The 27647-nt window shown below is 46.1% G+C and overlaps 2 protein-coding genes across 5 annotated transcripts in view; both read right to left on the reverse strand.

Moving 5' to 3' along the window:
• Positions 1-401: 401 nt before the first annotated feature.
• Positions 402-7420, reverse strand: LOC310917009 (aldehyde dehydrogenase family 3 member A2-like). 4 transcript variants are annotated; one of them, XM_083874947.1, is made up of 12 exons: positions 7403-7420; positions 6679-6852; positions 6084-6315; positions 5910-5995; positions 4831-5039; positions 4577-4694; positions 4335-4476; positions 4008-4174; positions 3770-3869; positions 3135-3370; positions 2095-2218; positions 402-1827 (listed from the first exon to the last, which is right to left on the reverse strand). In XM_083874947.1, the coding sequence occupies exons 2-11, from the start codon at positions 6838-6840 to the stop codon at positions 2138-2140; spliced, it is 1533 nt and encodes a 510-aa protein (XP_083731073.1). In that variant the 5' UTR covers positions 6841-6852; positions 7403-7420; the 3' UTR covers positions 402-1827; positions 2095-2137. The 4 variants fall into 4 exon arrangements, with proteins under 4 accessions (XP_083731073.1, XP_083731074.1, XP_083731072.1 ...); XM_083874948.1 differs by lacking the exon at positions 7403-7420 and adding an exon at positions 7245-7273; XM_083874946.1 differs by lacking the exon at positions 7403-7420 and adding an exon at positions 6998-7227.
• A 4145-nt stretch (positions 7421-11565) lies between these two features.
• Positions 11566-27647, reverse strand: part of ULK2 (unc-51 like autophagy activating kinase 2) — a 36872-nt gene continuing 20790 nt past the window's right edge. The window contains exons 15-28 of the mRNA XM_083875229.1: positions 27536-27628; positions 24461-24598; positions 23319-23464; positions 23009-23089; positions 20035-20321; positions 19725-19918; positions 18968-19077; positions 18002-18154; positions 17135-17343; positions 15703-15881; positions 14712-14830; positions 14212-14369; positions 13547-13682; positions 11566-13451 (exon numbers count right to left, since the gene is read on the reverse strand). Coding sequence (XP_083731355.1) covers positions 13384-13451; positions 13547-13682; positions 14212-14369; positions 14712-14830; positions 15703-15881; positions 17135-17343; positions 18002-18154; positions 18968-19077; positions 19725-19918; positions 20035-20321; positions 23009-23089; positions 23319-23464; positions 24461-24598; positions 27536-27628 — 2071 coding nt within the window. The 3' untranslated portion in view covers positions 11566-13383. The remainder of the gene's footprint in view (positions 13452-13546; positions 13683-14211; positions 14370-14711; positions 14831-15702; positions 15882-17134; positions 17344-18001; positions 18155-18967; positions 19078-19724; positions 19919-20034; positions 20322-23008; positions 23090-23318; positions 23465-24460; positions 24599-27535; positions 27629-27647) is intronic.

Consider the following 27647-nt stretch of genomic DNA (forward strand, 5'->3'; position numbering starts at 1 on the left):
AGCTGCTGTGAACACCTTGTCTGGACACAAAGAACTTATAAGAAAAAATAAACAATGCGAGAAACCAAGAAAACCAAGGCCTTGAGACTGCACATCATTCTCACGCCAAGCACAGAACCAGACCCAAAACCTTCAGAGGTCAGAGAGGGAAAAACACTCCCTCGAACCCACCAGAAGCACCAGCCTTGGAATCTCAGGTCAGAGAGAAACACAAAACCTGAGACTGGCTCATCCCACGCCCTGCCTGGCTCCAGGAGCATTTTCAGTGCCCAGCAGAGCTCTGGGGGACCCTTCTCAGGGTGCCAGGGACACCTCACAACACATTTGTGCCATTCAGGGCCAGAGCTGGGAGCATCAGGGCAGGATTCCTCAGGAGACTGCAAGGACTTACCACGCTCAAGTTTATTATTTAAATTCTTAGTGTTTATTTAGTGGTTTGCAAAATGTATCATCAAAAAGGCTTAGCACATGGATTTTCACCAGACATGAAGAAATCCCACTTATTGCACAGTAAATATAAGTTTCTACTCTATATTAATTGCATTTATTAACGATTTTTCAATTTGCTTTAACATGAATAGTTCTAAGGCTCTTTCACCTTCAATTCCTTCAGCATCCTTCCCCCAAGCTAGAACAAGCCCCACATTATCCCCCAGTGCAAGATTACAGCATCCTGAGAAGCTCAAACATGAAGGAGCACACACACTCTTCTAGTAATTGTTTTCCCTTGGAGGAATCTGACCAGGAACAGCTCTGTACTGGCTTTGGCTGGGATGAAATTAATTTTCATGGTAGACACTAAGTTTCTTTGTAGAAGGATGGTGCTGTTTTGGATTTGTGACATTGGGTGTTTGTCTTCCCAAGTCACCACCAGGTGTGATGATGCCCTGCTCTCCTGGGGATGGCTGAACACCTGCCTGATGAGGGGAATTAATGAACAAATTCCTTAATTTGCTTTGATCTGCCTGTAAGCCCAGTTTTCACTTCACCTATTGAACTATTTTTATCTCAACATACAAGTTTTCTCACTTTCTTCCAATTCTCTTCCCTATCCCACAGGGAAAAAATCAAGTAGCTGTGTGGGGCTGGGCTAATCCACCAGGTATTTGTCATTCCCACTTCTCTGAACAGGCCTGAAAGTTCTTTTGCTCCAGCATGAGACACTCACCAGCACAAAACAGGCAGTGCAGGCATCACCTTTGGAATTTTCTAACTGCTAAACAACTGTGAAAGGCACATGATGAAACACAGAAGGCAGCAAGCAGCCCCTGACCAGCTGTGGATGATTCTGGTTTGCAGAGATGTGAGAATGTTAAATTAAATTAAAATGGCAAGGGGAACCTCACTGGGTTTATTCACAGCCATCACCCCTGGCCAAATGCATGGGGCAGCACAGGCTTGTCACTAAGAGTGTTCAGACCATCCCCAAAACTGCAGGGAAAACACTGCCAACCCCAAGGACTGCTGAAAGTTCAGCTCCTGAGGGTCACTGAAGGAAAGTGAGTGGTTTGGTGCAGGACACTGTGTGTCCCTGGAAGCTCTGCTTGGCACGGGGTGGAGGTAGGGACTGGGATTTCTTGCTCTGCAGTCCTCCTTTGGAGAGCTTGTCCCCACTGGTCCCTCTGTTCCAGCATGGCTTTTAAGTAAACAGGAATCTGAGCCTTCTCGTGGTTAGTGCCTCTCTAAGGCTACTCTGTGTGCTCGACAGCTCACTGAAATCACCCAGAACAAAAGAAAATAATGACTTCCCAGCTTAAGGAAACAGACACAAAGCGAGCACCCCAGAGTATGTTGTGGTGCCTTCTCCTCTCTTCATCAGTTAACCACCTGTGAAGGCAAAACACAACACCAAGGTCCCGTGAAGGATCTGCTGAGACAAAACCAATTCCCTTTCTAGAACAGCCTGAAGCAAAGCCCCTTTTGCTCAGACAGGGGGTTCCCCAACGTGCAGCTCTCCTGCCCCTCAGCATGCACTGGTTATCTCAGATGCCAGGGAAAGCATCGTGCTCTGGCTCAGCCCCACATTCCCTCATCTACAAAGCTTTTCCCAACCTCAAACTAGGTCTACACACAGGAGAAGAAAAAGGCTCCTACCTCACTGTGACAGCCACAGCAGTGCTCTGAAACCTGCTCCTCCTTACCACCCACTGGGCCAGCCCAGCCTCTGCACAGCCAGCACAACCATGAGGGCTTTTCTCTTCAGCACAGACTGGTGGCTCTGAGAAACCCAAATGATTTCAAGATGCCGTGAGTTTCCCCCCTCTCGTTCCCCTACACAGGGCCTGGCTGCTGCCTTGAGGCCTGAGCCAGTTCTTGGCTCTTACACCTCCTCCTGGATTGTGTGGGCAGCTTATTCACCCTGAGATGTTGGGCTCCTGAGTGTCTCCTTGCAGCAGCAACTACACAGACTGAAAGGAAGAGTCCTGATCCACCCTGCCACCTCCTGTGCCCTCAGGAGCTGCTCCTTTAAGCTCCCTAAACCCCAGGGAGCAGTCATGAAGGCACATGTAGTGTCTGACACAGATAACCATCAATGATCACGCTTAAGAGATTCAGATCTTGCTCCTCCACCTCAGGAGGCATCCTGAGCCTCCTGCAAGCCTCTGCCTCCTGCAGAGAGGAGAGGACATCCCACCCTTCCGCACTGCCCAGCTGGAAACAAGGGAGGAAATGGGAATAATTGAGCTGAAGTCAGACAGAAGCTGCAGTGGGTGAGGAGGAACAAGAGCTCGTTGCTGACCCTGGCTTTGGGACACAGCTTCCCTCCCCAGGGTGCCACGGCACAGACTGCAGCTCTCTGGGCTGTGAGGCAGCTCAAACGCTGCTGGAATGGAAACCAACTCCTAACCAGTCCAAAACTACCAACCTCTGCCTCTGGAGGGAGCATCCCACGGGTGTCACCTACCAGGGAGGAGCAACAAGGAGCACAGCAGCCTGCGGGATCTCTCCGGGGATATTCCTATTCTATAGACTGCTTGCAAGAGTGAGAAGGCAAGAATTTAAGGTGGGACAGATATCATAAATCTCGAGACAGAAAAAAGAGGTCAGGTTTTATAAAAGGGCTGCAGTTGCAAAGAACAGATCAGGTAAATTGCACATGCACTGCCACAGCAAGCAAAGACCCAAAAACTCACCTTAATCATCACTGCTGCCATAACCCCCAGCAGGGCCAGGACAAAGAGCCCAATTCTGGCCTTGTTAAACCGTTTCAGGAGGAAGAACTTGGCCCAGTCCACCTTCTTCTGGCTGCCAGGTGGGTACCTCATTTTGTTGGTGCTCTCCATCTTCAGGTCCTTGATGAGGCAGGAGCGGCGGTGGGAGAAGGTCTCGAAGCTGTGTTTGCCGTGGTAGGCTCCCATCCCACTGTGCCCTGAGGGACAAAACACAGCCAGGTCACTCCTCAGGCTCAGCCAGACAAAGCTCTGTCCACCTAAGGACAACTGACCCTGTCCCTGTGATGTCCATCTGTACTCCAACCCTTCTTCTTCCTCACCTCATTTCCACCAATCGCTCTGATTGCAGCAAATGGTTTTAATCCACCTTTCCCATCAGGCTGCACTAAAGGCTTCAGTCTTTCCAAAAATACACCCAAAGGTTTTTCCCCTCCTGGCCCTCGTCCTAATGCACTCCCATTATTATCAAGACTTGCTGCACAGAGACTCTTGGGCTGTAGGAGGGACAGGGATATCCAGATATAAACTATGAGTTGCTGTTGCGTGGAAAACACTGTGCAGTAAGTCCCAACTCTTAAGGAACTCCAGTAACTTACCAACACCACCAAAAGGCAAAGTTGAGAGGAAGAAATGCATAATGACATCATTTCCAGTCACACCACCACTGGAGGTTTGTGAGATGACTCTCTTGATTAACTAGAAAAAGGAAGAAAAAAACCACAAACCAAAATATTAAAAAGGCTCAAAGAAGAGACCAGATGATGTACCTGAGGATACAGGGAAGGGAGCTACATGTCAATAATGTTCATCTCCTCTGGCACAGCTCAGACCCACCTCCTTGTTGTTGGAGAAGACATAGAGGGCAAGGGGCTTCTCCCGAAGGTTGATGAACTCAATGGCTTCCTCCACGCTCTTCACAGTCACAATGGGCAGCACTGGGCCAAAGATTTCCTCCTCCATCACCTTGGACTCCGGGGAAACATCCGTGAGGATGGTTGGTGCTGCAGCAAAGGGGACAATGGGAGAACAGCGTGAGCAGGACACACACCTGGCCCAGCACAGGACCTTGGTCTGTTCAACATAACACAAGTGAGGCACAGACACACAGATCCCAAAAAGCACCCAGCACCACCTCCCCTCCACAGCAGCTGCCAGGAGCACCTATGAAGCAGGAGGCCTCATCAGTCTCTCCCCCATGAGCAATTTTCTGTCCTTCCAGCAGGCTCTTGACCCTCTTGAAGTGACGCTGGTTGATGATCCTTTCATAGTCCGGAGACGACTTCACATCGTCCCCATAAAATTCCTGACAAAGGGAAGAGCAGAAACAAAAGTGCTCAGCCAAGAGCCTTCCAATGGCCACAGCTGCAGGAAATCACACCTGGGACAAGGGACTCCTGCCTCACCTTCAGAGTGGCCTTGATGTTCTCCACCACCTTGTCCTGGATGGATGGGTGGCACAGGATGTAGTCTGGGGCGATGCAGGTTTGCCCACAGTTCATGTACTTGCCCCACGTGATCCGCCTGTGAGGAGGGAGGAAGGGACATGGTTTCTCCATGCTCTGTTCCCCAGCCCTCAGCATCTCAGCTGGGGCTGCTGGCTCAGAGATTTCCCCTGCCCCATGTGGTTTTTGCCCCATCAGGGGTGCACCAACCCGACCTGCAGGCGACAGTCAGGTCACAGTCCTTGTCGATGTAGCAGGGGCTCTTCCCCCCCAGCTCCAGGGTGACAGGGGTCAGGTGCTTGGCAGCTGCTGCCATCACAATTTTGCCCACTGCAGTGTTGCCAGTGTAGAGGATGTGGTCAAATCTCTGGGTCAGCAGGTCAGTTGTCTCAGGAACTCCTCCAGTGACCACAGGGTACAGCTCCTGCAGGGCAAACAGGAGCCTGAGTTACCTGGATTCAAAGCACTTACAGCAGGGCAGCAGCTCTGCATGTGACACAGGGCAGATTTATTTGTGGCCTTCTTTATGACAGGGACAAAATATAATGGTATCAGAGATATACTCTGCTCCTTCCCTGAAATGAAGTTTCATTTCCCACTTTGTGCCACATGAGTTGAAAGTAAATGGAGGCTGAGGCCAGGGCTAAGTGTGGCTGTGGAGCTGCTCCCACACAGTAAGAGTCAGGGCACATATGACTGCCAGGCTCTCCCCAGGGCTGCCTCCCTCCTCTGCTCCTGCCTCCCACCTAGAGAAGGCACCAGCTCCCTGGAGGAAACTCCACAGGGCCCTGAGCAGTGACAGCAACTGTGACACAGTGCAAGGGATGACAGGACTGCCAGGCAAGAGGAGGAGACACAACACCACCTCCTACGAATGTGGTTCAGCAGGACATGGAAACCCAGTGTCACACACTGCCATGGAACACACAGTGCCCAATTCTCAGGAAGAGCCAGGCACAGCCACCATCCTACACAACCTGTGCAGACCTAAGGGCATCCCCAGCACAGCTCCAAAAGAGCAGCTCCTGCAGTGAGGAGCACACACACACCTCTTCATATGGTCATGGGTGTCAAAAAGGCTGTCACACAGGAGCAGAGTTATGTAAGCTCAAACACAAACACAGGCAGAATTTGTCAATGTACCTTTGGACTCTTAACAGTAACTCAACCCTCCCTGTGCCTCCTGCTTATGCTCCTTTGAAAGGAGCAGGCAATGGATTTGATCCTGCAGGAGCCCTTTTGGAAGCAGCACAGACCAAGACACTCGTGTCAGGCACGGGGCCACCACACTCACCTTGTCCAGGTACTGTGGGAGGAGCTCAGCCAGCAGCTGAGCCGTGTTCTCACTGACCTCTGATGGCTTCACCACCACGGCATTGCCTGCAGGGCACACACAGCACAGACACTGAGCCCTCACAGCCTCTCCCCCAGCCCCAGAAATTACCCCACCAAAGTCAGGGATCCCCACCTGCTGCAATGGCCCCAATCAGGGGCTGCATGACCAGCACAAAGGGGTAGTTCCAGGCTCCAATGACCAGCACCACGCCCAGGGGCTCATAGTTGATGTAAGCCTCGTCCCTCATGGTCAGCAGGTTCTTCTTGACGGGCTGAGGGGCTGCCCAGGACGGCAGCTTCTCCATGGTCAGGGCCAGCTCCCCCAGCACGCCCAGGATTTCATGGCTGTAGGCGTTGGGTCCACACTGAAACAACAGGGAGCTTGGGGAAGGGCTGGCAAAGGCACCCACCTCCCACAGCCACCATCACAGCCCTGCTGCTTCCAACGTCTGTCACTGGCAGTGACAAAGGATCCCACACCAAAGATGGCCAATCTGGGTGTGTGAGGCAGAACCCAAAAGGTGACAGCAGCCAGGATTGCCTTTGCACCCCTGACTTAGACTAAACCCCTCAGAAATGGTGGCAGCAAACCCTCACAGGCCACAGAGGGAGAGCCAGGGCCAAGGGGGACCAGAGCAAAAGCCATTTAGCACAGCCAAGGCAGCCCTTGGCCCTCCCACTTTCCCTTCAGGGCCGACCACCGATGGGAGAAACTCCCCGCCCCAGACCTTGTTGAGATCCGCCTTGAGGGCCGCCAGGATCTCCTTCTCCTTCTCCTGCACCATCCTCTCCAGGGCCTTCAGCTGCTGGATCCTGAACTCCAGCGGGCGGCTCCGGCCGGTCCTGAAGGCGGCCCTGGCCCGGCCCACGATCTGCTGCATCCTCTCCATGGCTGCTCAGCCCTGAGGGGACACGGGGGACACACAGCTCACCACGGGGCCCCCTCTCTCCGCCACCCGGCCCGGCCTGTCCCCAACACCCCCGGGCAGCGAACCCGCCGCCCTTTCCCCCCTCATTCCTCCGCATCTCCCCGGAGCCTTTCCTTACGTAACGCAGAGTTAGAAAAGTTTTCCAAGCGGCGCAGGGCGGTGGTGGCAGCGCGGGGACTGTCACCGAGCCCAGGGGGGGCTGCTCCCGGCTGTCCGAGCTCCCACCGCGTTACCGAGCGACACCGGGACACGGCGGGACGGGGACACCCCCGGGGATGAGGCCACAGCCCTGTCAGCGGTGTTTGGGGGCTGTCTGTCCCTCCACCCCGGGCAGGACCCGCCGCCCCCGCAGCCCCACCGCCCACCGGGGCCGCCGCCGCTTCCTCCTTCCGCTCACATGGCCGGAAGCGGAACGGGCCAGGCCGGCCCTCCCCGCCCCGCCCGGGGGGGTCCCGGGGGGAGAGAGGGGAAGGGAAAAGCAGAGCTGGGGGTGAGGGATGTGTCCCCGCGGGTCCTGCTGTACCTTTTACCGGGGATGCTCCTGCCGGGCGCTCCGCGGGTTGTGAAACGCTGCCGGGGCGTGGGGCTGCTCTGCGGGCCCAGGGCAGAGTCCCTGCCCAGCCTTATCGGGGAGGAATGCCCTGCCCTGCCCTGGCTGCCCTGCCCTGTCCTGCTGCCCTGGAGGGCGAGCGAAGCCGCGCTGGTGCTGTTTTGGGAGAGGCAGAAAAGCCCGGCAGGACGGTGGAATCAACCTTGATGCGCAGTCCTGGCGTGGGAAGCGAGCCAAAAGAAAAAAAAAATAAATAAAATAAAAAACAACCGCAGAGAAAGGAGCTCAGGCAAGGCTGGGCACATTCCGGTTAAAAATAGACCTGCCACAACTTGTTCTAGGAAAAGCACGGGGGTTACTTAAGTATTGCAGGTTGTTACATGATTTACCCATTTAGCTTTTACTGCTAAAGCTCCTCAGTGCAATAAATCCGTGCCTGCCACACCGGGCTGGCACCTGGGTGCTCCTGCCCGGGTGTAGAGCCCCCCTTCTCCTGCCAAGTGTAATCCCATTTTCCCCCATCAACATTCCAGCCCTCCGAAGCTGGGAGTGCCCTTTGGCTCCAGCTGTGCAGAGCCACAATTCCCCCCCGACACCAAGCTTGGCTTCTGTGGTCAGTTGGCTTCACTGACACCTCCTGGGCTGTGGCTCAGCAGGAACCTTTCACAAGCTGTTGCACAAATTTTAGCAGTAGACACACAGCTCTGGAGGAGAATGACACGAGCAACTGCTAAAACTTGTGTGCAGGAGGCAACATGAGAAGGAAAAACAGGCTGGGCTTGACAGGGCCCTTCCATGGAGAAAAGCTGGGTTTGTATTGAAGAAAACATGGGCAGAAGCAGGAATGTTCCTCCCAGGACCATTGCCTGATGCAGATGCTCCCCCTTATCCTGTCAGCATCCTTGCAGGTTGGAGCTGTGTGCAGGGAATTTGGGTGAGGGATTTAAGGTGCTGCAATCAGAGGATAAAAGCCTGAGCTCTTAGCACAGAGCATTACACTGTGCCTGGGGAAATGGTGCTGCAAGGCACCCACCCAGGCTGGCAGCAGGAGCAGGGAGGTGGATGGATTCTCCAGAGCTTGTAAAACTCTCACCCGTCAGCCCAGAGGGGTTTTTCATGTCACAACAGAGCTGCTTGCACTTGGCAGCACGCACTGGAAGCAAATGTCCCAGCTCCCAGTTATCCCAGTGATCAGTGGGGAGAAACCTCTGCAGAAATGAGGCAGCACCCTGGGAGAGAGTCCCTTCTGGTCCTTGTCAGGGACATCTTTTGGCCAGTTAGGGACAGGAAATAAGGCTGAGGGCTTTTTTAGCGTTGCAGAGTCTCAGCTGGGTGAGACATGTGGATTCCAGGGAAGTGTGGGATCTCGAGTGAGACTGAGGAATACCCTGTGCTCCCCACGCCTGGGAGCTGGCAGTGTTTGCTATTTTAATTCCATCACTAAGAAACAATAAAGGGAGCTATTTATGGTAGAGCAGTGGAACTCCAGAGGAACTGGGAGGTGAGCAGTGCTGGGGAGGGCTCTGATCTGTAGTTACAGCAGCAAGAGGTGTTTGATTGAGATGCTGAGCTCAGGATTCCCCCTAAACTCACTCCTTGCAGCCCTCACTCCCCTCTTGGGGTCAATGAACAGCGATGAGACAGGCTCCTGCCCTGCCCTGGGGAGCAGCCTTTTGTGCTGATGCTCACCCTGCTTCCAAAAGCACCCAGCAGAGCCTGAGGGAGGAGGACTTTGGTTTGGAAGATAAACTGGGCAGTATTTGGTTTCAAGAGTCCACCAAATAACACAGCAAATCAATAAACGTCCTTTCAGCTTGCTCACCACATTCACTGAACTTCAAGTTTCCAGCTACAATCCTCAGTCTCTGCTTAAATGTCTGCTTGGTCTCAAATTCCAAGTGTTTTCTGGAAGTCACATAAAACCCAGCCAGACCCAAAACCCGAGCAGCACTGGACCATAAAAGCGGGTACAGAAGATGGACAACAGGGAGAGGTTTTTAAGGAACCTACAGGAATCAATGCAGCTCAGTTCATTTATGGCATCACTTGTTTTGAAAGCTGCGGCTGATCTCACATCAGCAAGAAGGAGATACTGTTGTCACACAGAGCCCCGGTCTGTGGGCTGCATTGTGGACAGAGTTCAGGCCATGGAAAATGTGAAAGGGACACAAAGAAACAATGGGAGTGATTGGCACAAGGACTGCAACAAGACTCGACAGCCCCACTGGCACTCGGGTGGCTTTCGGGCAGCCAAGAGGGGGGAGCCTGCCGTGCACAAAAGCCTATTGAAAAGGTGTTTGCCCCAAGGAGCAGTGCCAAGGCTCCCTTCAGCTGGGCTCCAGCTGACTTGGAGACCTCAGGAGAGGGGTTACCCCGATGGATTTCACTCCTCTGCAAAAAGGAGGAGCTGTGGGGGCACTCTGGGAAAAGCCACAGCCAGGGCCATGGCTCAGGTCAGATGGGGAAGTTTAGGACAAAAAGAGATTTGCTAAAGGACTTAAAAGGCATCCTGGACAGTCAAGAAAGATAGTAGCAAGCAGAGCTTAGAGAAGACCAAAAAAAAAAAAGAATCAAAGGATCAAAATTTAAATTAAAAAAAACAAACAAACAAAATAGGAGAAGAAGCCACACAGGAGGTGGGTCACAAGTCAGGTCACAAGCCAGCCTGTCTGAATTTCAAAGCCTCAACAAGCTTTGGAAGCAGCAGGATCCAGCTTTCCCTGCCCCAGATTAAAAGCAAGTTTCCGTTTTTGGTGTAGCTGGGCACGGCCCTGGGACATGGGTGAATCACAGGTTACTGCCTCTGAACCCTGAGGTGATGTGATAATTCAAGATAATAGCAGGAACTATGCAAAACCCAGGCAGTCCCAGGAACACCTCCCTCCTCAAAATGCTCCTTGGAGTAACCTGTAGTATCTTAGTTGCAAGTTAAATTATCAGCATTTCTTCCTCTGTGTCAGAGGAAGGGCTGAGAGTTCAACTTCTGGCTTATGAAAAGCAGCAAATGTCAGGATCAAAATGTGTTTTAGATTCCTCAGCTGACATTTTGTAAAATGGACAGAGTGGAGCAAGTGCAGAACACTCAAGGAGATGCTGGAGAGCTGAGCTAGAAAAGCACATCGAATCTTTCCTTTCAAGTTCTATCTTTCAAAGGCTGGGGGGGAAAAAAAAGTATTTGGTAAAAACAAGCACCTGCTGTTCAGCACAGAGAGCCAAAGACATAGGACAGCTTCAGGATCTTTGTTGGAATGAGTTTATGCAGAAAGACAGGCCATGAACATTGGTCTCCTCCTCCTGAAAACAGCCAGCAAGAATAGCCCTTTTCTTCTCCCCCTGTTTGTGCAGCTGTAGCCTTGCTGGCAAGAGGGGAAGGAGAATGAGCTTGAATCCTGAAAGGGAAGAAAGAAACCCAACAAAACCCAGTGAGTTCCTGAGAAAAGCAGCCTATCTCCCCTAGACTTGTGCATTAAGGCTGTTGCTTTGTTCCTAGATTCAGGCTCAGACATATCATTAGCATTCCCAGCTCACTCCTTCCTCATCCTCTTTATGTGCCACTCACAAGTGGAGGGGTTTTTAATAATAAATTGGGAAAAATTCGACAGTACAGCTCAAAAATACAATATCCACACAGCAGCTACCTCAGCTGGGCAGAGGGTACGAGCTGTGAGGTGAACAAACCCCATTTTTTGTCAACTTTGGATAGAAACTGTAACTTCCTGCCAGCTTTTGTCAATTAGCTCTGTAGCTGCTGTCCTGGCAGCCCAGACAGCTTCCCTTTGCTAGAGGCAACAAATAAGCACCTTGTTGAAAGATCGTACAGCTGTTACCCAGGATCCTACTTAGCATTTTTGTTTTCCAATCCAATTAAAAAAAAAAAGGCAAAAAGAAAAAAAAATTAAAAAAGCACCAGGGTAAATTGTCTTCCTAAAGCCAGGGAAAAACAAACTCAGGGACACTTTGTGCCAGAGCTGTCCAGAGATAATGAACTCAAGGATGCTGCCCCATCCTGCCCTGCTGGCAGGTCCAGCTGCTGAGGGGAACATTCAGCAATTTCTTTACCCAAGCAAGTAGAGATTTTTTCCTAAATTTAACACCTTTGCTCACAGAGACACAGAAACTCAGTTGTACCATAGAAACACTTCTAGTGTCAGTATTTATTTTTTTACCTTAATATACATTTATACAGGCCATAATAAAAAGGCTATTACGCAACAGTTCAGTGAGTTATTACCTAGTTCCAAGAATAATGCATGCAATTACAAAGGAGAGGTAGAAACACCGTATTAAAGACCTAAAAATACAAACATTATATAAACAAACACTTTCAAATTAACTGTTGGAATTTCATACAGATAAATAAGGTAAAAAGTACATTACTCTGTCAAAGTAAAGGAAACACATGGTTATCCCAACACTGAAACAATATTTTGATGTGTAAGCCCTGTACAACTTTGTCAAATAGTTCAGACCACTGTGTTTAAGAGGATTAAAATGATTTTGTCCTGGAGAATGGTTTATTCAAGTATTCAAGCAGTTGAGTAACAAAAAAAAGTCCCAAAAATAAAGTATAGGAACCATTTCCAGAGAAGCTGATCTGCCTAAATACTTTGCAAATCGCTGTCCTGATGATCTCATGGGATGCTTGAAATGACAATGCCTATAAGGCTAAATGAAGCTTCCCACCTCTCCCCCAAAATGCACACAAAATAATCCTGATTTTTCACACACTCTATATGTAGAGATTCTACATCATTTTATCAGCATCTCAAACCACAACATTATTTTCTGGTTTGTTTTTTTATCCTTTTTTTAAATTTTTTTTTTTTTTTGCATGGTTCCTTGCAGAACCTTTCAGTTTACAGTATTTATTGTAATACTGCCCAAGAAACAAACTACAGAGAACTGTCATTACACTCCTAAAGACTGCAGGCATTAATGCACATATTTGCATGCACAACAAAAGATGCAACCAAATCTATAGAAAAAGCAAACAACCAGCAACTCAACATTGCTATTACTGAGAAAGTCCAGAGCAGTAGTTACTCAAGTATTAGACAAATAGGTATAAAATGGAAAGGTTCACATGAATACAAGTTTTTACACAGTTTGTTTGAAAGTCTTCTAGAAGCTACATTTGAAATTCTGAAAAGAATTTTATGTACACTGAAATGAAATTCAGCCAAGTCCATTGTGCCTTCTTTCTCTAGATTTTTTTTTTTTAATACAGTTCTTCAAAAATGAATATACAGTTGCTTTAGTAAATTAGTGCAAAACAAAATATTTTGGAAGAAGATCATCAAATTGTATCCACATCAGCTGAAAACCCCCTGGGGATTTTTGCACAGACGGAGAGAATTTCATTCTTCCATCCCCATTTTCTTCTCCCCCGGGGTAAGAGCGTGTTTGCCATCCCTTCATATGACAACCTGAGCCATGTGTACAACAGGTGAGCTCCCAGACAAGGCAGCTGAGCCCCAAAAAGCTTCAAGCAGCACTTGCACATGGTTAGGGTTTCCCAAATTCACTCAGTCACGTTTTACTGAACAGCTTTAAAAACTCTCGAGGGAATCTTCTGAGGGAAATGTCTTTTTTTTTTTTTGTACCTGATGCAGAAGGATCCGCTCTCTAAAAACCTCACGAGGGAAAAAAAAACAACCAACCCTGATCATTCAAGTTCAAAGCACATGTACAAGGATCAGTTTGAAATGTGAAGAGCGATTCTTTTAAATTCTGTTGCTAGGAAGGAAAAGGAGCTGCTGGATCGGTAAGGCAAGTGTACTTTTGGAATTTCTCCTCTTTGAATACGCTGCTGTTTCTTTGGTAGTCACCACAGAAATGTAAGAATCATCTTCCACATGGGGCAGAACAAGGACAACAATGAAGCTGTAGTGAAAAAAGTGCAGTATCACTGATGTGGTCCCTTATGTTCACACCATCTGGTCCTCAGGATATTCCTACTGCTCATACACAGCCACTGTGCTGTAGCAGAGTGCAGAAAGCCTTCGCTCAATGCTGGATTTATCTGCAGAGAGAGAGAGGCACAAAGGCAGGTGATGACCAGAGCTATTTTACAACGTGAAAAATCCCGTGTGATTTTCATTACTCAGCTCAACTTACACTTGTGAACGTTTTCTATATCTGCAGGGTCCTGCAGTATTTTAGTCAGTCCCTCCAGCAGCAGGGCTGCCTTGTGGTATCGATATGTGATGTCCTCAGTTTGCTGGAACATCTCATCCAGAGCTGCCGACTGCACCTGCAATCAGACAGGACATTCACTTTCAGAAACTCCATTAGGTAAGGGGCCAAATGAAAAATTCAGAATTAATCACCTAAAAACGTCATTAAGAAACTGTTTTTCAGCTTTGATTTAGCTGGTGTGTTGCTGTAACTAAGGCAACAAAATGAAGGTGGAACTAGGTGATCTTTAAGGTCCCTTCTAAACCATTCTGTGATTTTGAGAGGACACAGCATCTGTGCTGTGGTAACTGAGAATATTCTGCACAAAAAAAAAATCCATTAAAGCACTTTCTGATATGAATAAATATGCTCATTTTACACCTGCATTCTCTTGTAAAGAAACAAATTAATTGTGCACCATTATCAGGATTAAGCACAACATTTGCCACAATCTTTTGTGTGACACAAGAATTCCCTCTCATCACTAAAGCAGTTAACTTTCCTTTGTGGTCACTGAAAATATCAATTCTATTTTCTGGTTATGTAGAAGAGATTTGTGAGAAAAGGCAGCAATTCCTATAGTTCAGGGAAGAGGAGGGACTTGCCATTTCCACAGCACAGCTGTAGATGAGTTTCTCTGCAGTTACACTGTTGATTTCATCAATGAACCTTTGCTTGTCCGAAAAGAAACGATTCAACTTTTCTGTCAATTTTTTGCACATCCCGATGCAGAATTTGTATCTCTCATTGAGGCTTTTCACAACTAGGAGAAAGGTAAGAAGAAATTAAAAAAAAAAACAAAACCCAAACAACAACTAAGTTCACCTTTGCAAAGTAAACTTGTTTAAACTTGTACTTTTAGTGTTTATTTACTCAACCACTTCAATGACTTGAGTATCTATCAAATAATTTCTATTTCAAGTTAATGAATACCCATTTCCTAACTGTTTCTGGCTGTTTACTATCAGAATTGTGCAACTGTACATATCTACAGTTCTCCTGCAGAGAAGAATAAACAAAACGAATGTTGCAACTTAAACTTTCTGAGTGATGAATCAGCAAAGAAAATTCACGAGCAAAGCAAATTAAATGATGTTGCATTTACCTTGCTTAACAGCAGTGGATGGGTTCAGTTTCCCAGATTTGACCTGTGCTTTGGCAAGATGCAGAGAAGATGCCAGTAACTGGGCAGCTTTCATATACAACACCAGCTGCTCCACTTGTCTAGGGAGAAGAGGGGAAAAAAACTAATTTATGCATCAAAATATCTTTTTTGAATGCATTCATGCCAGGGGCAGACACCACTTTTTAATCACAACATCCCACAGAGGATGCAGCAACAGCAGAAAAGGAAGACAGATGTTTAAAATGCAGCTCCACCCCTCCCCTCCCTTCCCTTCACAAACACTCTGTCATGGGGTGAGGGGACATCTGCTCATTTAGGAGCTGCAGCAGCAAAGACAAACTGCTTTAAATGCAGACATTTGAAAAAGGAGCACTTATTTGTGGGGACTCTCTGCCCGAGGTCAACGTCTCACCACAAGTGACTGGGTGTACTTTTCATTTCCTATCCCCCTGGAATTCTCACTTGTGAAAAGCAAACACTTTACAGGGGTTTTCTGTTGGGTTTTTATTACTTCAGGAAGGAGGCAGGAAGTAGAACTGCCCTTTCCCACCACTTCAAATTTCTCCTATTTCTCCTTGCTTTTGATTTGGTATTAGGGATGATTGACTGTTTTTTCCAATGAAACCAAATTTGGACACCATTTCTCCCCTCCCAACCTCCACCTCAGTGCTTCAGTCAACAGGAAGGGATGAGGACTCATTTCTGCCAGAAGCTGGTACACAAGTTTCCAAGCTCAAAAATGCACTGCTGCACCTCAAGCCTGAACTCAACACTTTCGCCAGAAAAGTGCCAGACCAGAAAAAAAAAATCTCCTGTCTTTGCTCTTTGATCTGTCTTCAATTGTTAGCAAAGCAATTCCTACCAAGATGCCCTACAGGAAAAACAATCACTCCCAGGAAAAAGAGCAGAGTTCCAATATATTTTTGATGTGTTGGATCTTCACTAATTCTCTATCTGACTGCACACTCACCCCCAATCTTTGCTGAGCTGGCTGATCTGATCCACAACGATGCTCTCCTGGATCTGGTACAGTGACACAGCAGAAGTGCACAGGTCTGGGTTTCCTCCCCTCACTGCTGTCAGATCCAGAACACACTCTGTAAATGTCAGCATCATGTTTAGGTGACGCAGTGTGTCTGTGTGCTCTCTCTGTCAGAGGGAAAGATGACAGCAGTTTAACCACTCTAAGCCATCAGGCATGTTTAAAACTCTTGTTAATAATTTAAAGATTTCTTGGTGTGTGTCAGTTCTGTGCAGAGATCATATTGTGGTAGAGGCAGCATTAGGGATGACAGAACCAAATGGGCCCCAACAGATCTGAACTTGTTCTCTTCTTTGTTAATGAATTCAAGTTATTGTAGCTTATACTGGAGAGTCTTTCAACAAACCCAAAGGAATTGGTACATGGAGTTCTGTGCTGAAACCTGAGGAACTAAAGGAGTCACAAGTGGGACCAATTACTTATTTTATCATCAGCAACTCAAAAGTATGCTTGGCACTTGTGTGAGGAGCCAGGAGGAACATTTGGCTTTTATTATGTAATAGACTTAATACCTACAAAAGAACTGATCTGCCTCACTCTAATTCACACTTGGTTCTGGAATTAAATTGTGTTACAAGGTGGCTGTTACCAAAGTTTACACTTTAGACTAAAAACTTCAACAGGAGTGAACAACTCACTGCTGCTCTGTCAGTAAAACACACAGTACACATGCAGAGTTTCTCCTCAAAAAGAAGCCTTCAAAATTAATCAAACATGTCTTAGAACTGTTTGTAATATTTTCATTAATAATACAGGTTTAAATATATTTTAAACTCTGTCTGTGGGTAGAATATAGTGTACTGGTAAGCATTCATGTTTTAAGAGATATTCAGTAGGGACACAAACACCTTCCAGCAAGATGTGAATGAGAAACCAGAACAGCAATCTGTCTTGAGAAATGTACACTCCAAGAATAGCATTCTGGTGAAAGACCACCCCAATTTGTGTTCCTAAAGTGTCACTCCCCCACACATTTTAAAAAATATAGGACAGTCTTCCCACAAGTAGGATTGAATGTCATTCCCTGACTGTAAAGAAGCAATGAAATGCCCAGAGGGGCTTTGTTACTGTCAGCACCCACATCCACTGGCATTAAACAGAGGCCTCTCTGGGAGGCTCTGGTGGACAAAAGCAGTCATGTTCCTTTGGTTACCTATTCACACAGATGAAATGCCAGCAATAACTACCAAAGAAAAACTGGCAACTACAGATACAGCAACATTTTCAACATCCTAAACAACAAAACCAACATGTGAGACAGCGCAGAGGAAACTACAAAGCACACAGAGCAATCCTGCTTTTACCACATCTGTTTCAGCAACATCACACATTAGAAAACATGAAATTATTGTTTCTATACCTCCATTAAAGTTTCCTCAGGCAATTCAGGAGCTTCAAAAGTGATGAATCCCTCTAGGCTGGGAGGGGAAGTACCATAAGGGATGTACTTCAGACTGGGAGCAGCCTCGGCCCCCGGGGGAGAGGAGCCCATGTAAATGCCAGGAGGAGAGCCCATATAAACACGGCCACTGGTGGAGCACAGAGACCCTCCAGAGCTGTTTGATCCCACTGCAAGGAAAATAACACACGCATTCAGTCTGATTCAGCACTGGGGCTGTGGGTGACAGCAGGTGACATGTGAGGAGCCAGCACAGTTCCCTGTGGGACTCTCCTCACTGCTCCTTGCACGGCTCTGCAGAGAGAGCAAAGGCTGCTCTGCAACAACAGTGACAACTCCTAACAGACTCTGGGATTCATGGCTGACGAAGAGTTCAGGTTGTGCTGTGGTTCACACTGCTCACCTGAAGCCCTTAACCCTTGAGGTCTTTATCTGACAGCACAGCTGACTCTTGACAAAATGCAGGCAGTTCCCACCCTTGGTGAGCTGTTTCTGGGACAATGCATGCTAGAATTCTGATTTTTGTCTGCTGACTTTTCCTCTTCACCTTTGCCACAGAGATCACACTCGCAGTGAGGGAGTAAAGCTGTGTACACAGGAGGTTACTCACTGCTGGGCTGTAAATCTGTGCCTCTGACCCTCTTTAGGGGGAAAAGGCAGAAACCATCAATCTCTGCTTTCCGGGGGAAAAGGCAGAAACCATCTGATATTAATCTCTGCTTTCCAGAGCACTTTTGCTGTAGGCCCTGTGCAAGGCAGCAAACAGGCCCGAGAACTGGACAAGCCCAAGTGCTGCCTTTGAGAAATGTCCACACAACAAAGTCTTACCTGAGGTGGTTCTGGTTCTGAGGACCATGTGGGTGCAGGTGGGAGGGGTGGCACTGCTTGGAGGGGACCCCACAGTGAACATGACAGCTCGAGAACTTGCCCCACTTCCCATGGATGGAGTTGCCATTGCAATTCCATAGGCTCCTGCTGGAGCTAGGAGAGAATATTTCAGCAAGTTAGTCTCTATTCCATGTAATCACACCAAGAAGTAATTACATGCAGCAAATTGGAGCACTGCAACACAACGTGCTTTGATGCAGATCCAAGCCCTGGACTAGTTAGAGGTTCTCACAGGAAATAAAAGAAGCTGAGTGGACAGTCTTGGTGAGACAAAAATAGTCAAGGTGCAGGTTAATGTATCTTTTTACTTTCAGTATCTCAGTGTTCTGCTCTCACCCAGAAAAGAGCAACAGAGACTCCCTGAGAGCCTAAACATGTCAGTTTTGCAGCAAAAGATCCAGCAAAAAAATTCTGAAGGGAGATCAAGACAGGTCTGGCGGCTAAAGACCAGCTCTGTCTGCCAAACTCCTTCCACCTGCTCAGAAGGGAGAACTTCTGGTGGCAAGGGACAAGCTGAAGGAGGGGGAGAAAAAACCCAACCAAACACCCACAATTACATAAATTGGCTTTCATATGAAATTGAGGTGGAATTAGAAAATGAAGCCACAAATGCTAAATTAAAAATAAAACCAAACTAGAAAATCCCAAACCCCTCCAGCCAGCATAGGCAGTCAAGGTATTTCTGTGTTTAGCATAGAAATAAGTATTTTCCTGTCTCAGTTATTTTTAAAGCTATGCTAAAGAAATTGAGCAGATCCCCTCAAACATTAAAAAAAGCCTTCTGTGCTGAGGCTAAAAATTGTCAGAACCAATTCTCAAAGTTGGAAGCAGAACTATGATCCAGCTGGCATTTCATAAAAACCCAGGCACAGGGAAACAGCTTGGAAGTATCACTCTGATCCTTACCTGTATCCATTGGCCTCTCTGTGTTGAGACTGTCTGTGCTGCCTTGGTATAACTGCCCTCCAAGGTTGGTCTTCACCTGTTGATCTGACAGCTTCCCAGTACTAACAGACCTGCACAGGAAAACACATGAATTCAAAAAAAAAAAAAAAAAAAAAAAAGTTATTCAGGAATTTCATCCAACTTGCAACTAAGGATAACTAAGATTCTTGGTATTTACCACGAACATTTTCAACAAAAAATAGAGGAAGCATTAAAATCTTGCTTGTTATCATGGATCTTCTAAAACAGAGCTAACTATAAAAATAAAGAGACCTTTTACTCTTGAAAAATTTATACTACAAATTTTGTCATAGAGATTCTCAAGAAAAAGCTGAACAGGCTTTACAGAGGCAATGAAATTCCATATTCAGCTAATCAAAACAAAAGGGAACTAGACAGCAACACAAAGTGCTCCAGGAAGTCTCTGCTATATTTATAGCCAGTACAAAATGTTTCTGTTGCACACACCAAACCTCAGCATCCCCTCACAGCTTTTTCACTCTCTGAGAGTTGCTGTGTGCAGCTCTGCTGCCCAGTTGCCTCCCACAGGGATGCAAAGTTTCTCCAAAAGCAAATGGGAGAGCTCCAAATTATCATATAAACAGAAAGCTTTGGGCAAATATCTCTTATAAACATCTCACCTACCCAAAGATACCCCTCCTGTTCCAAAACTAAGCCTGAAATTTGATAAAATGTTCTGCTCCTGGCAAGTGCCTACCTGCCAAAGGTGGTTTTGCTGTGCTGTTCTCCTGCCTGTTTGTCAGCTGCCTGGCTGGAGTGGAAGTGTGTGAAGTCCCTTGGGTCAGGGATATCTTTAGGCTGCAGTGGGGTTTCAGCCAAGCCCTGGCGATTTGCCAGGGCCAGCAAGTTGGAGGACGCTTGAGTTTTAGGTATTTTGAAAGGAGCTGTTGCCTTTAAGAATCAAGAGAAAAAAACACAGACAAAAAAAAAAAAAAAATCAAAGTTAGAACCCCAAAATATTCTCTGTTTCAGACACTGTGTTACTGAGAATTGCAGATTTAACAAACCTTAGTGGGAGAGCCGATGATTGTTGGCAGTGGGGTTTTGAAGAGCCAGTCTGAGCTCCTGGGGGAGGATCCCATGTGTTTGGTAGGGGATGTTCCCAGGCTACCTGGCCTGCTTGGCTGTGGAGAATGGCTGTATCCATACCCAGCATAGGATGGGCACACTGGGTCTGAATGCTGCTTTCTGAGCTTCTGCTTGTTTTGGTAGATATCTGTGAGAGTAGGAGCACTCTGCAACCTCGCTCCCATCAAAAGTGACTGTGGAGACTGAGATGGTGGTATAGGAGAACCTGTGGAGATGACAAACAAAAAGGTAAAATTCTACTTGCAGTCCTTGTAAAGTGTATTGATAAAGCCCAAAATTTCAGAGACCATTAAACTGCAAATATTGATTTGTGTTTCATCATTATCTCACTAGATAGCAAGGAGAATGGATTTAGCCCATGGATCATTTGAACTATTGCTACACCATACTCCAAGCTGCCAAATAGGCACAATTTCAGGCTGACAGCTGTCCTGGCAGCTGCAGTACATCTGGCAACCTGCACCAAGACAAATAAAGTGGTTGGATTCAACAGGAATGGCATAACCAGCATTGAAATTCCAAGCTGAATAGAGGTTCTCAAGGCCTGGAATGATATTCTTGCAAACAAGAGCGTGAATGCGACATCGCATATTAACGACTTGTTTTGTGTGTAATGACTTCATTTGCAGACACAAAGGCAGCTCATGTTCCTGCAAGAAAACTAGGTGCTAAAGAGAACCAAATTATTCAGATGGAACAGTTTGGGGAACATTACTTTGAGCAGTTGTTTACTTTTTAGTCTGTCAGACTGAATCTTTTTTCAACAGCTGACAGAGGAAGTCCACACTTAGATATGAGTGCGGTTTCTCCTAAAGCAAAAGGGAGACCTCTAAGTTTTCCCTTAAACAGAGAGCTTTGGGGAAATAACTCCTATAAACACCTCACCTACCCAAAGATGCCCTTCCTCTTTCAGAATCAGGCCAGAAATTGGATGAAATGTTCTGTTCCTTGTATATGTTTTTATGTCTCATGATAGGGAACTGTGCAAACTTACAAACAGTACATCAGACTTCCAGCTTTATGGTCACAGCTACCCAGAGAAAATGCCTGTCTGTAACCTCCAAGAACTGACACTGAAGTGAGTTTCACTCAGTTTAAAAAAAAAAAACAAACAAAAACAGAAAGAGAAAAACTGAACCATATAACTAGAGAAGAAACGAGCTGGCCACAAGAATCTCCTGAGAGAGGCTTCATTTCATAAATACCTGCTCAAAAAAACCCTCCAACTTCTTGCAGTTTGCTCAGTAAAGTGCCCAGCTGTTATAACACATCTTTCAGCCTTCTTAAGCCCATGTTTTTGCTAGTTGGGTTTTGAATATGAGCTACTTCATCTTGATTTCATTCCACTCCATTAGGCAGTATGTTTCAGAACAGCCTGTCTGCCTGCAGCTCTAGCAGAGGGATCAAGTCTATTTCTCATTAAGTTTCCAGCCAAGAATCTGTTTGCCTGAAATCTCTCTGCTTGTCTCTTTCACAGCACTGAGAAGTCTTCACCTGTCCTTTTAGAATCAGTCTGAAATCTCACTGGTTACTGTCCCAGTGTTGTTGCCATCCCAGGGAAGGCTTTTGAATTAAAAGTGTGTCCTCTTGCTGCCAGTACAGCTCAATTAGTTCAGAAGCTACATTACGAAAGACATCTTCAGTCCTTAGAAAAGGCTCAGCTCAGATGACCTCACCTCACCCAGAGCAAAAAAACTGCTTCCCATGCCCATTTCAATGCTGAGAAACAGACTAGCTGCAATTTGTGGTATTGTACAAACAGAAAGACCGCTGCAGTCATTTCAAATTAAGAAGTGAAACCGAGGAGGAAAAGAATGCAGAAAACATAGGAAGAAATGAAACATTAAAAACCCTGCCAGCCAAAAGAACAGCGCTGTGGTGCAAGTTAGTTTGATACTGGCAAAAGGCACTAAACCAACAGCCTGATGAAACTCTATCCAAAGAAAAGTTGCAACAAGAAAAGCAAACACAGTGCTTCGTATTATCTTCACACACACCCCTTTTCACTTTTTAAGAGACCATTTCATATCTAAAGATTCACTCATTCCTTTTGTTGAGCCAGCCAATGGCACAGCAATTATAAAGGCAATTTTTGAGACATATCATAGAACTTATTTCATATGGATGAAATAATTTCCAGACATGGTTACTCCAAGAAGTGAAAGCTCTATCATGTCCAGATGGTTCTGGACAAGTGTTAAATAGAAGAAAAACTCACAATGAAGTTTCAATAACACATCTTATGAAGTCAAAATAAAAAGTGTAAACAGTATTTTAGCTAGAGAAGAAAATGCACCCAAAATGTGCACAGAGCAGAAGAACAAGTTGCTGAATTGCATATCCTTATACCAAATCCTTCTGGCATTACAATGCAATTCCATCTTTAACAGTCTCAGAACATCTTCAAGTCCTATTTCTTCCTGATCTTTTTTTTTTCTGCTGGCATGCCATAATAATTTATGACTTGCAAAGCTTGCTGACTGCTTAGCAACAGTAACATCAGATCCCAGCCGATTTCCCAAGGGAATGAGGAAAACGTGTTGCACGCTGTGCACTGGCAGCTCTGCCTCCCTTTTCTGAGAACTGGCATGACAGAGCTGGTCTATCAAAACCAGATTCTGAGAAGCATGTTACTACCATTCATTATGCCAAGGCAAGCTTCATCAGAGTTGTTGTTCCATCTTGAGAATAAGAAATTTTAATCACTGTCTTATTGTGTAAGGAATTATTTATGGGCAAAGGTGTCACCCAGGCCACAAATGGGCTGCTTCCACAAGAACTCAGTGTCTCCTATTAACCCATTCTAACACCTATTGGCTTTCCTACCCCTTCACAAAATGCTCTAGAAGCTCTATCAAAATAATGCTGATTGCATTGTCCAAAGTCACTCACCTGAGAAGTTTCTACTCCTTGATTCATGTCCTTGGAGTTGTCCACAACAGCAGTGCCCAAGCTGCTCAGGTATGGTTCCAACTACGCAAACAAAACCAAAATGGGGATTTACACTTTATACTTCACTTAAAAAGATAAAGCAAGCAAAAGCCTAGTTAGTTTACTTCTGTGAGCTATTTAACAGAAATTATTTCTGCACACTTGGCCTGGGCAGACTGTGGTTTAAGATTAATTTTGCGCAAGAATTAAAGAGTTCTGAATGACTGCTCCAGATAAAGCTTCACTCATTGCTAAGCATTCCTGTGCTTACCTAGTGGTGAAGGAGAGTATGGTCTGGAAGATCCTGTGGACAGCCTGCGCCCAACGCCCTGGGCAGTGTCAGCTGGCACTGGAGAGCACGAGCCCATCTTCATGAACCCCATGGGGCTGGTGTTGGAGCGCCTCACAACCCCGGCTCTGCCAGGGGAAAAAACATGGTCACACACACTGTGCCCACTTGAGATAAGCTTCAGATCCCCCCTAAGGAGTCTGATCTTTTCAAGATGTTTCAAGAGAAAACTAAGAACTTAAGCCATACTTTCCTATTGACGACAATCAAGATTTAATTCCCTTTGTTACCACGGACTTCTAAACTTTGAATGCCATAACAGTCTGTTAACTGGAGCATATTAAAACACTCTTCCCTTAGTTCACCCTAATCTTCATAAAACTTGAACATAATTATTTTTTTATTTCACAATCAAGTATTCCTGTAAATGCCCATTTTTTAATCAGCAAAGATTCTGACAAAATTTTCATATTGGGTCTGGAATACAAATTAGATAACTGAAAACAGATTATTTAAGGGAAAGTAATTTCCCTGAATGTAGCAACTATAATCAAATTCAGGGATTCTGGAAAAAAATATGCAAGAAACCCTGGGTTTTGTTTTTGTAAATATCTCCAGAGTTCTGAGTAGTCTATTTATGAGTCTTTGACCTTCACCAGCCTGATCTCGTAGACCACAAGGCAGAGAATAAGCCTGGCTCACTAGAGCTTTGTAATGAGACAAGCTGGTTAATTAGCATGCCAAAAATTGTTTCCTTGATATTCTACAGAACAAAGCAGTCATCTCACCACTACATGTGTGAAAACAAAACATAACTTATTACTGACATTTCAGTTCATGATGTAATGCCATGCAATACACAAAGAGCAGTAAAAAAGCAAGACTTCATCTTTTTACCTTCTTGGGTCACATTCTGAGCGAAAGAACAAGCTCATTTTGTTTCCATGAAATATTTCAAGTGCCCATCCAACAATCTTGAGATTGTGAAGGGCTTTTATTTGTTATCATTGAAACATCTCTTTAGTGTGGAAAAAATAATGACATCAGCAAGAAAGCAGGGACATCTGCCAGGGTCCAAACAACAACCAGACCCAAGAGAAAGGAGTTAAGAAGCCCAGCCTCACCTGGGTGATCCGTGGGGGTTTGACACGGGGCTGGCAGTGGAGGAGAGGTTCTGTTCTATGCGCTGGTAATTCCGCAGCTGGGTGGGAACCGGGATCGGCGCCGTCTCACTGCGGGGGGACACAGAAGGCTGACAGTGCCTGAAGTTGGAAGATGTGGAGACAGGAGATGAATACAGGTAGGCAGGTCTCACTCCCTCTCAGAGCTGTACTGTAGGAATTTGGAGAAGATCTAGGAAATGGGCAAATAAACTTCTTCTGCGCTCCCTGGGTGCGCTGTGATCTCGGCTTGTCCCAAGCCAATACTGCACGGGGGAGGATCAGGAACTGCTCAGGACTCCTTGCCTTCCCTGCACTGGCTGGGATCACATGGAGCTGGGAGTCAGCCCTTGGTCACGCATCACTGAGATCTACAGATCCCTCTGACTCCCTGCCAAGCCGCCTGCTGTGTTTACCACACTTGAAAATAACGTTCTAGGAAAACCGGGAGCGCCAGGGACAGGAAGTTCAGAGCAGGCCTGGAATGTGGACAAAAGCCACCGAAGAACAGGCCGAGATATCCCTAGAGACACTGTGAACTTGCAGGAGGAAAACATGTTATGTAATGCAATAACCAGCCCCTGGCAGGAGCAGCCAAACCACACACCTGAACATTAATCCACAGATTCCAACTGCAGATTGCCCAAGTTCAGCTGCAGAGTCAGTGACCTGCCTTGACTCGGCTCCTGATAAGGGACTCAAACCACTGCACATAATCAGTAACCAACACTTTTAAAGGAAAACAGAATTCAACGGAAAGAACTTCAAACAAATGAGCTGTCTGGAAGATAATCGTTTTACTATCTGTCCTTTATTGACCATGTCTTTAAAGGAAGATTATAAATTCTTAGAAGAAATGTGAAAAAAATTCTCTAGAAGACAAGACTCACTGCCTGGCTCCAGCTGAACAGAAATATGGGGTTTTTTACTGTAATTGTCCTATTCTCTTTGCTACCACTTAACATGAAATATTACTTCCTAATAGGCACAGAACTTCCTTAGCAAAAAAAGTAAGCTTGTCCTGCTGTTGCCACCCAGTTTCTGAATCCCACAGAGCAATTTGGAAATTGGCTGTGGGCACACAATCAGCAGAAAGCCTGAAAACTTCCAGGCAAGGAGAAGGACTCCCAAGTGGAAACCACAGGAAGGCTGTGGGCAGCCTGCCATGACTACACAGCACAGTCAGGGAGCACGGGGAGCCTCTCCCCAGGAGAGGGAAGCAGATGTTATTCAAACTGTGTCAGTGACACCCAGGAGACCATGAAGGCACTTCAGCTTTTAAAGAACTCAGCACAGAAAATGCCTCTCACACAGGTAAGCTCAGGCAAGCTGAGCTGTGAGCTAACAGGAGGCAGCAGTGCTGTGTCAGTGGGTGCAGAGGCACAGCCCCATCGGGGCTCCCCAGCTCAGCCCCAAGGCTCAGCTCTGGCCAGGCATCCTCCAGTCTGATGTGGTTTGTTACCAGCCAGGGGAAATGCAATACAGATGTCTGCAGAGCTGCATGCAAATCTTGTTTCTCTGAGATCCAGAGGATAAAACTGGTAATAAACCACAGGAGAGTGAACCACCTCGACCTTATCTGCCCATTCTGGCTGGAGATTGTTTGTGAAGACACACAGCACAAAGCAGTGTAACTATGGGCACAATTAATTCAGTTTCATCAGCTAATCAGAAAGATTCACTGTTTCACAGGGCATAACCTTTTGTAAAACACCACAAAACTAAAAGAAACAACCCACAAATAATGAAAGGATATTTGTCAGGAAATAAAAAACCAAACCCCAAAACCAAAACCAGCATCTTGTAGAATATCAGACACTCTGCTTTCTTCAGACCATGCCCCACGGAGCCCCAAATGCAGTTACTGAATTAACTCAGCCAGCAATTAAATCAAACTGTTATAGCACAAACAGAGTGTGAACAGTAGGCACCTGTTTCTAACCCCATGACCATTTAGCACTTAGTAATGTACAGATAACACAATTGGCATATTTTCATAAAATTACCAACTCTAAAAACTCTGCCTGACACAACTTTAAAAAGGAATGAACAGTGTATTTATACTACATTGTATAAATACAACTCAGAGCAAATGGATCTCCACAGGCAAACCATCCCCATTATCTGCCCTTAAACATAAAACATGAGGCTAAAAGCTGTATTGACAGACCCTGTCAGCAGATTTCACCAACTGCACAAAGATCAGCACAAAGTAACAAACTTTTCTTGTGACAAGCATTTCTAAACAAATAATGCTGACTTGCAGCCCTCTAGCAATGGCACAAACCAAAAGTGCACCCAATGTAACAGCTTTTTTCCCCAGTTAGCCACTCATCCTCTTTCTGTTTGTACTGAAAACATCATGAAATTCATCACTTGAACAAATTTTGCTTAGATAGTCCATGAACAAACACCATAATTAAGCTTTACATTTTCCAGTGTAACACAGGAAACATTTCAGGCCCCACTGATGAAAATCAGTTCTATTTTAAGCCAGCAGAAACTGAAGCCTACAGCCATGTGGAAGAAAGGGGACTAATCACCATCCTGCTGGTGGAAAACCTGCAATACATGTTTAGCTCCTTCATGTGACTTTGGCATCTTGTGAGACATGACCATGAAATTCACAATAATCACTTGCACAAAAGCCACACCCAGTGACCAGACAAACCAAGCCAGCCACGAGACACAAATCCACAGCAATCTGGGCTTTCAAAGTTCCTCTTCTTTCACAACCACTTCTTAAAAGGAATCTACATTCAACATCTTGATTCACTGTATGAAGGCTGTGCTGTGCTTCTCAACTAAAAAGGACAAGTCAGTTATATCCCTAAGTTTCTGCTTTTAAACAGTTCAAAATTTAAACAGACAAAGAATGCTCTCAACTCCTTAAAGAAATCTTTTGGGGATGCACCAGAGAAGGCATGAAGGGTAGAGAGCCTGGAGAAAAGAGGTCTGGCTTCTATTTTAGTCCAGTTTCACAATTTAAAAAATAAAAAAAGCCAAAAGCATAAAACAGCAGAGAATCTAAAGCCACACCTGTTGGCTGTACCAGAAGCAGCACTTCGAGAAGAGGCTGAGGATGGTTTCTGTACAGTTCCTGAGCTTCCAGAAATAGTTAATGGTGACTGCCTGTGAAAACAAAAACCAC

This window comes from Zosterops lateralis (assembly GCF_965231275.1).
Source record: "Zosterops lateralis genome assembly, chromosome: 19".
Classification (NCBI taxonomy): domain Eukaryota; kingdom Metazoa; phylum Chordata; class Aves; order Passeriformes; family Zosteropidae; genus Zosterops; species Zosterops lateralis.

Excerpts from the sequence above, each read along its gene's own strand:
- LOC310917009 (XM_083874947.1), bottom strand. The coding sequence starts at position 6,840 with ATGGAGAGGATGCAGCAGATCGTGGGCCGGGCCAGGGCCGCCTTCAGG. Across the intron at positions 4,175-4,334 it reads TGAGGCCTCCTGCTTCATAG|CACCAACCATCCTCACGGAT; the intron begins GTGCTCCTGGCA and ends CCTTTGCTGCAG. Across the intron at positions 3,870-4,007 it reads TCTTCTCCAACAACAAGGAG|TTAATCAAGAGAGTCATCTC; the intron begins GTGGGTCTGAGC and ends TCCTTTTTCTAG.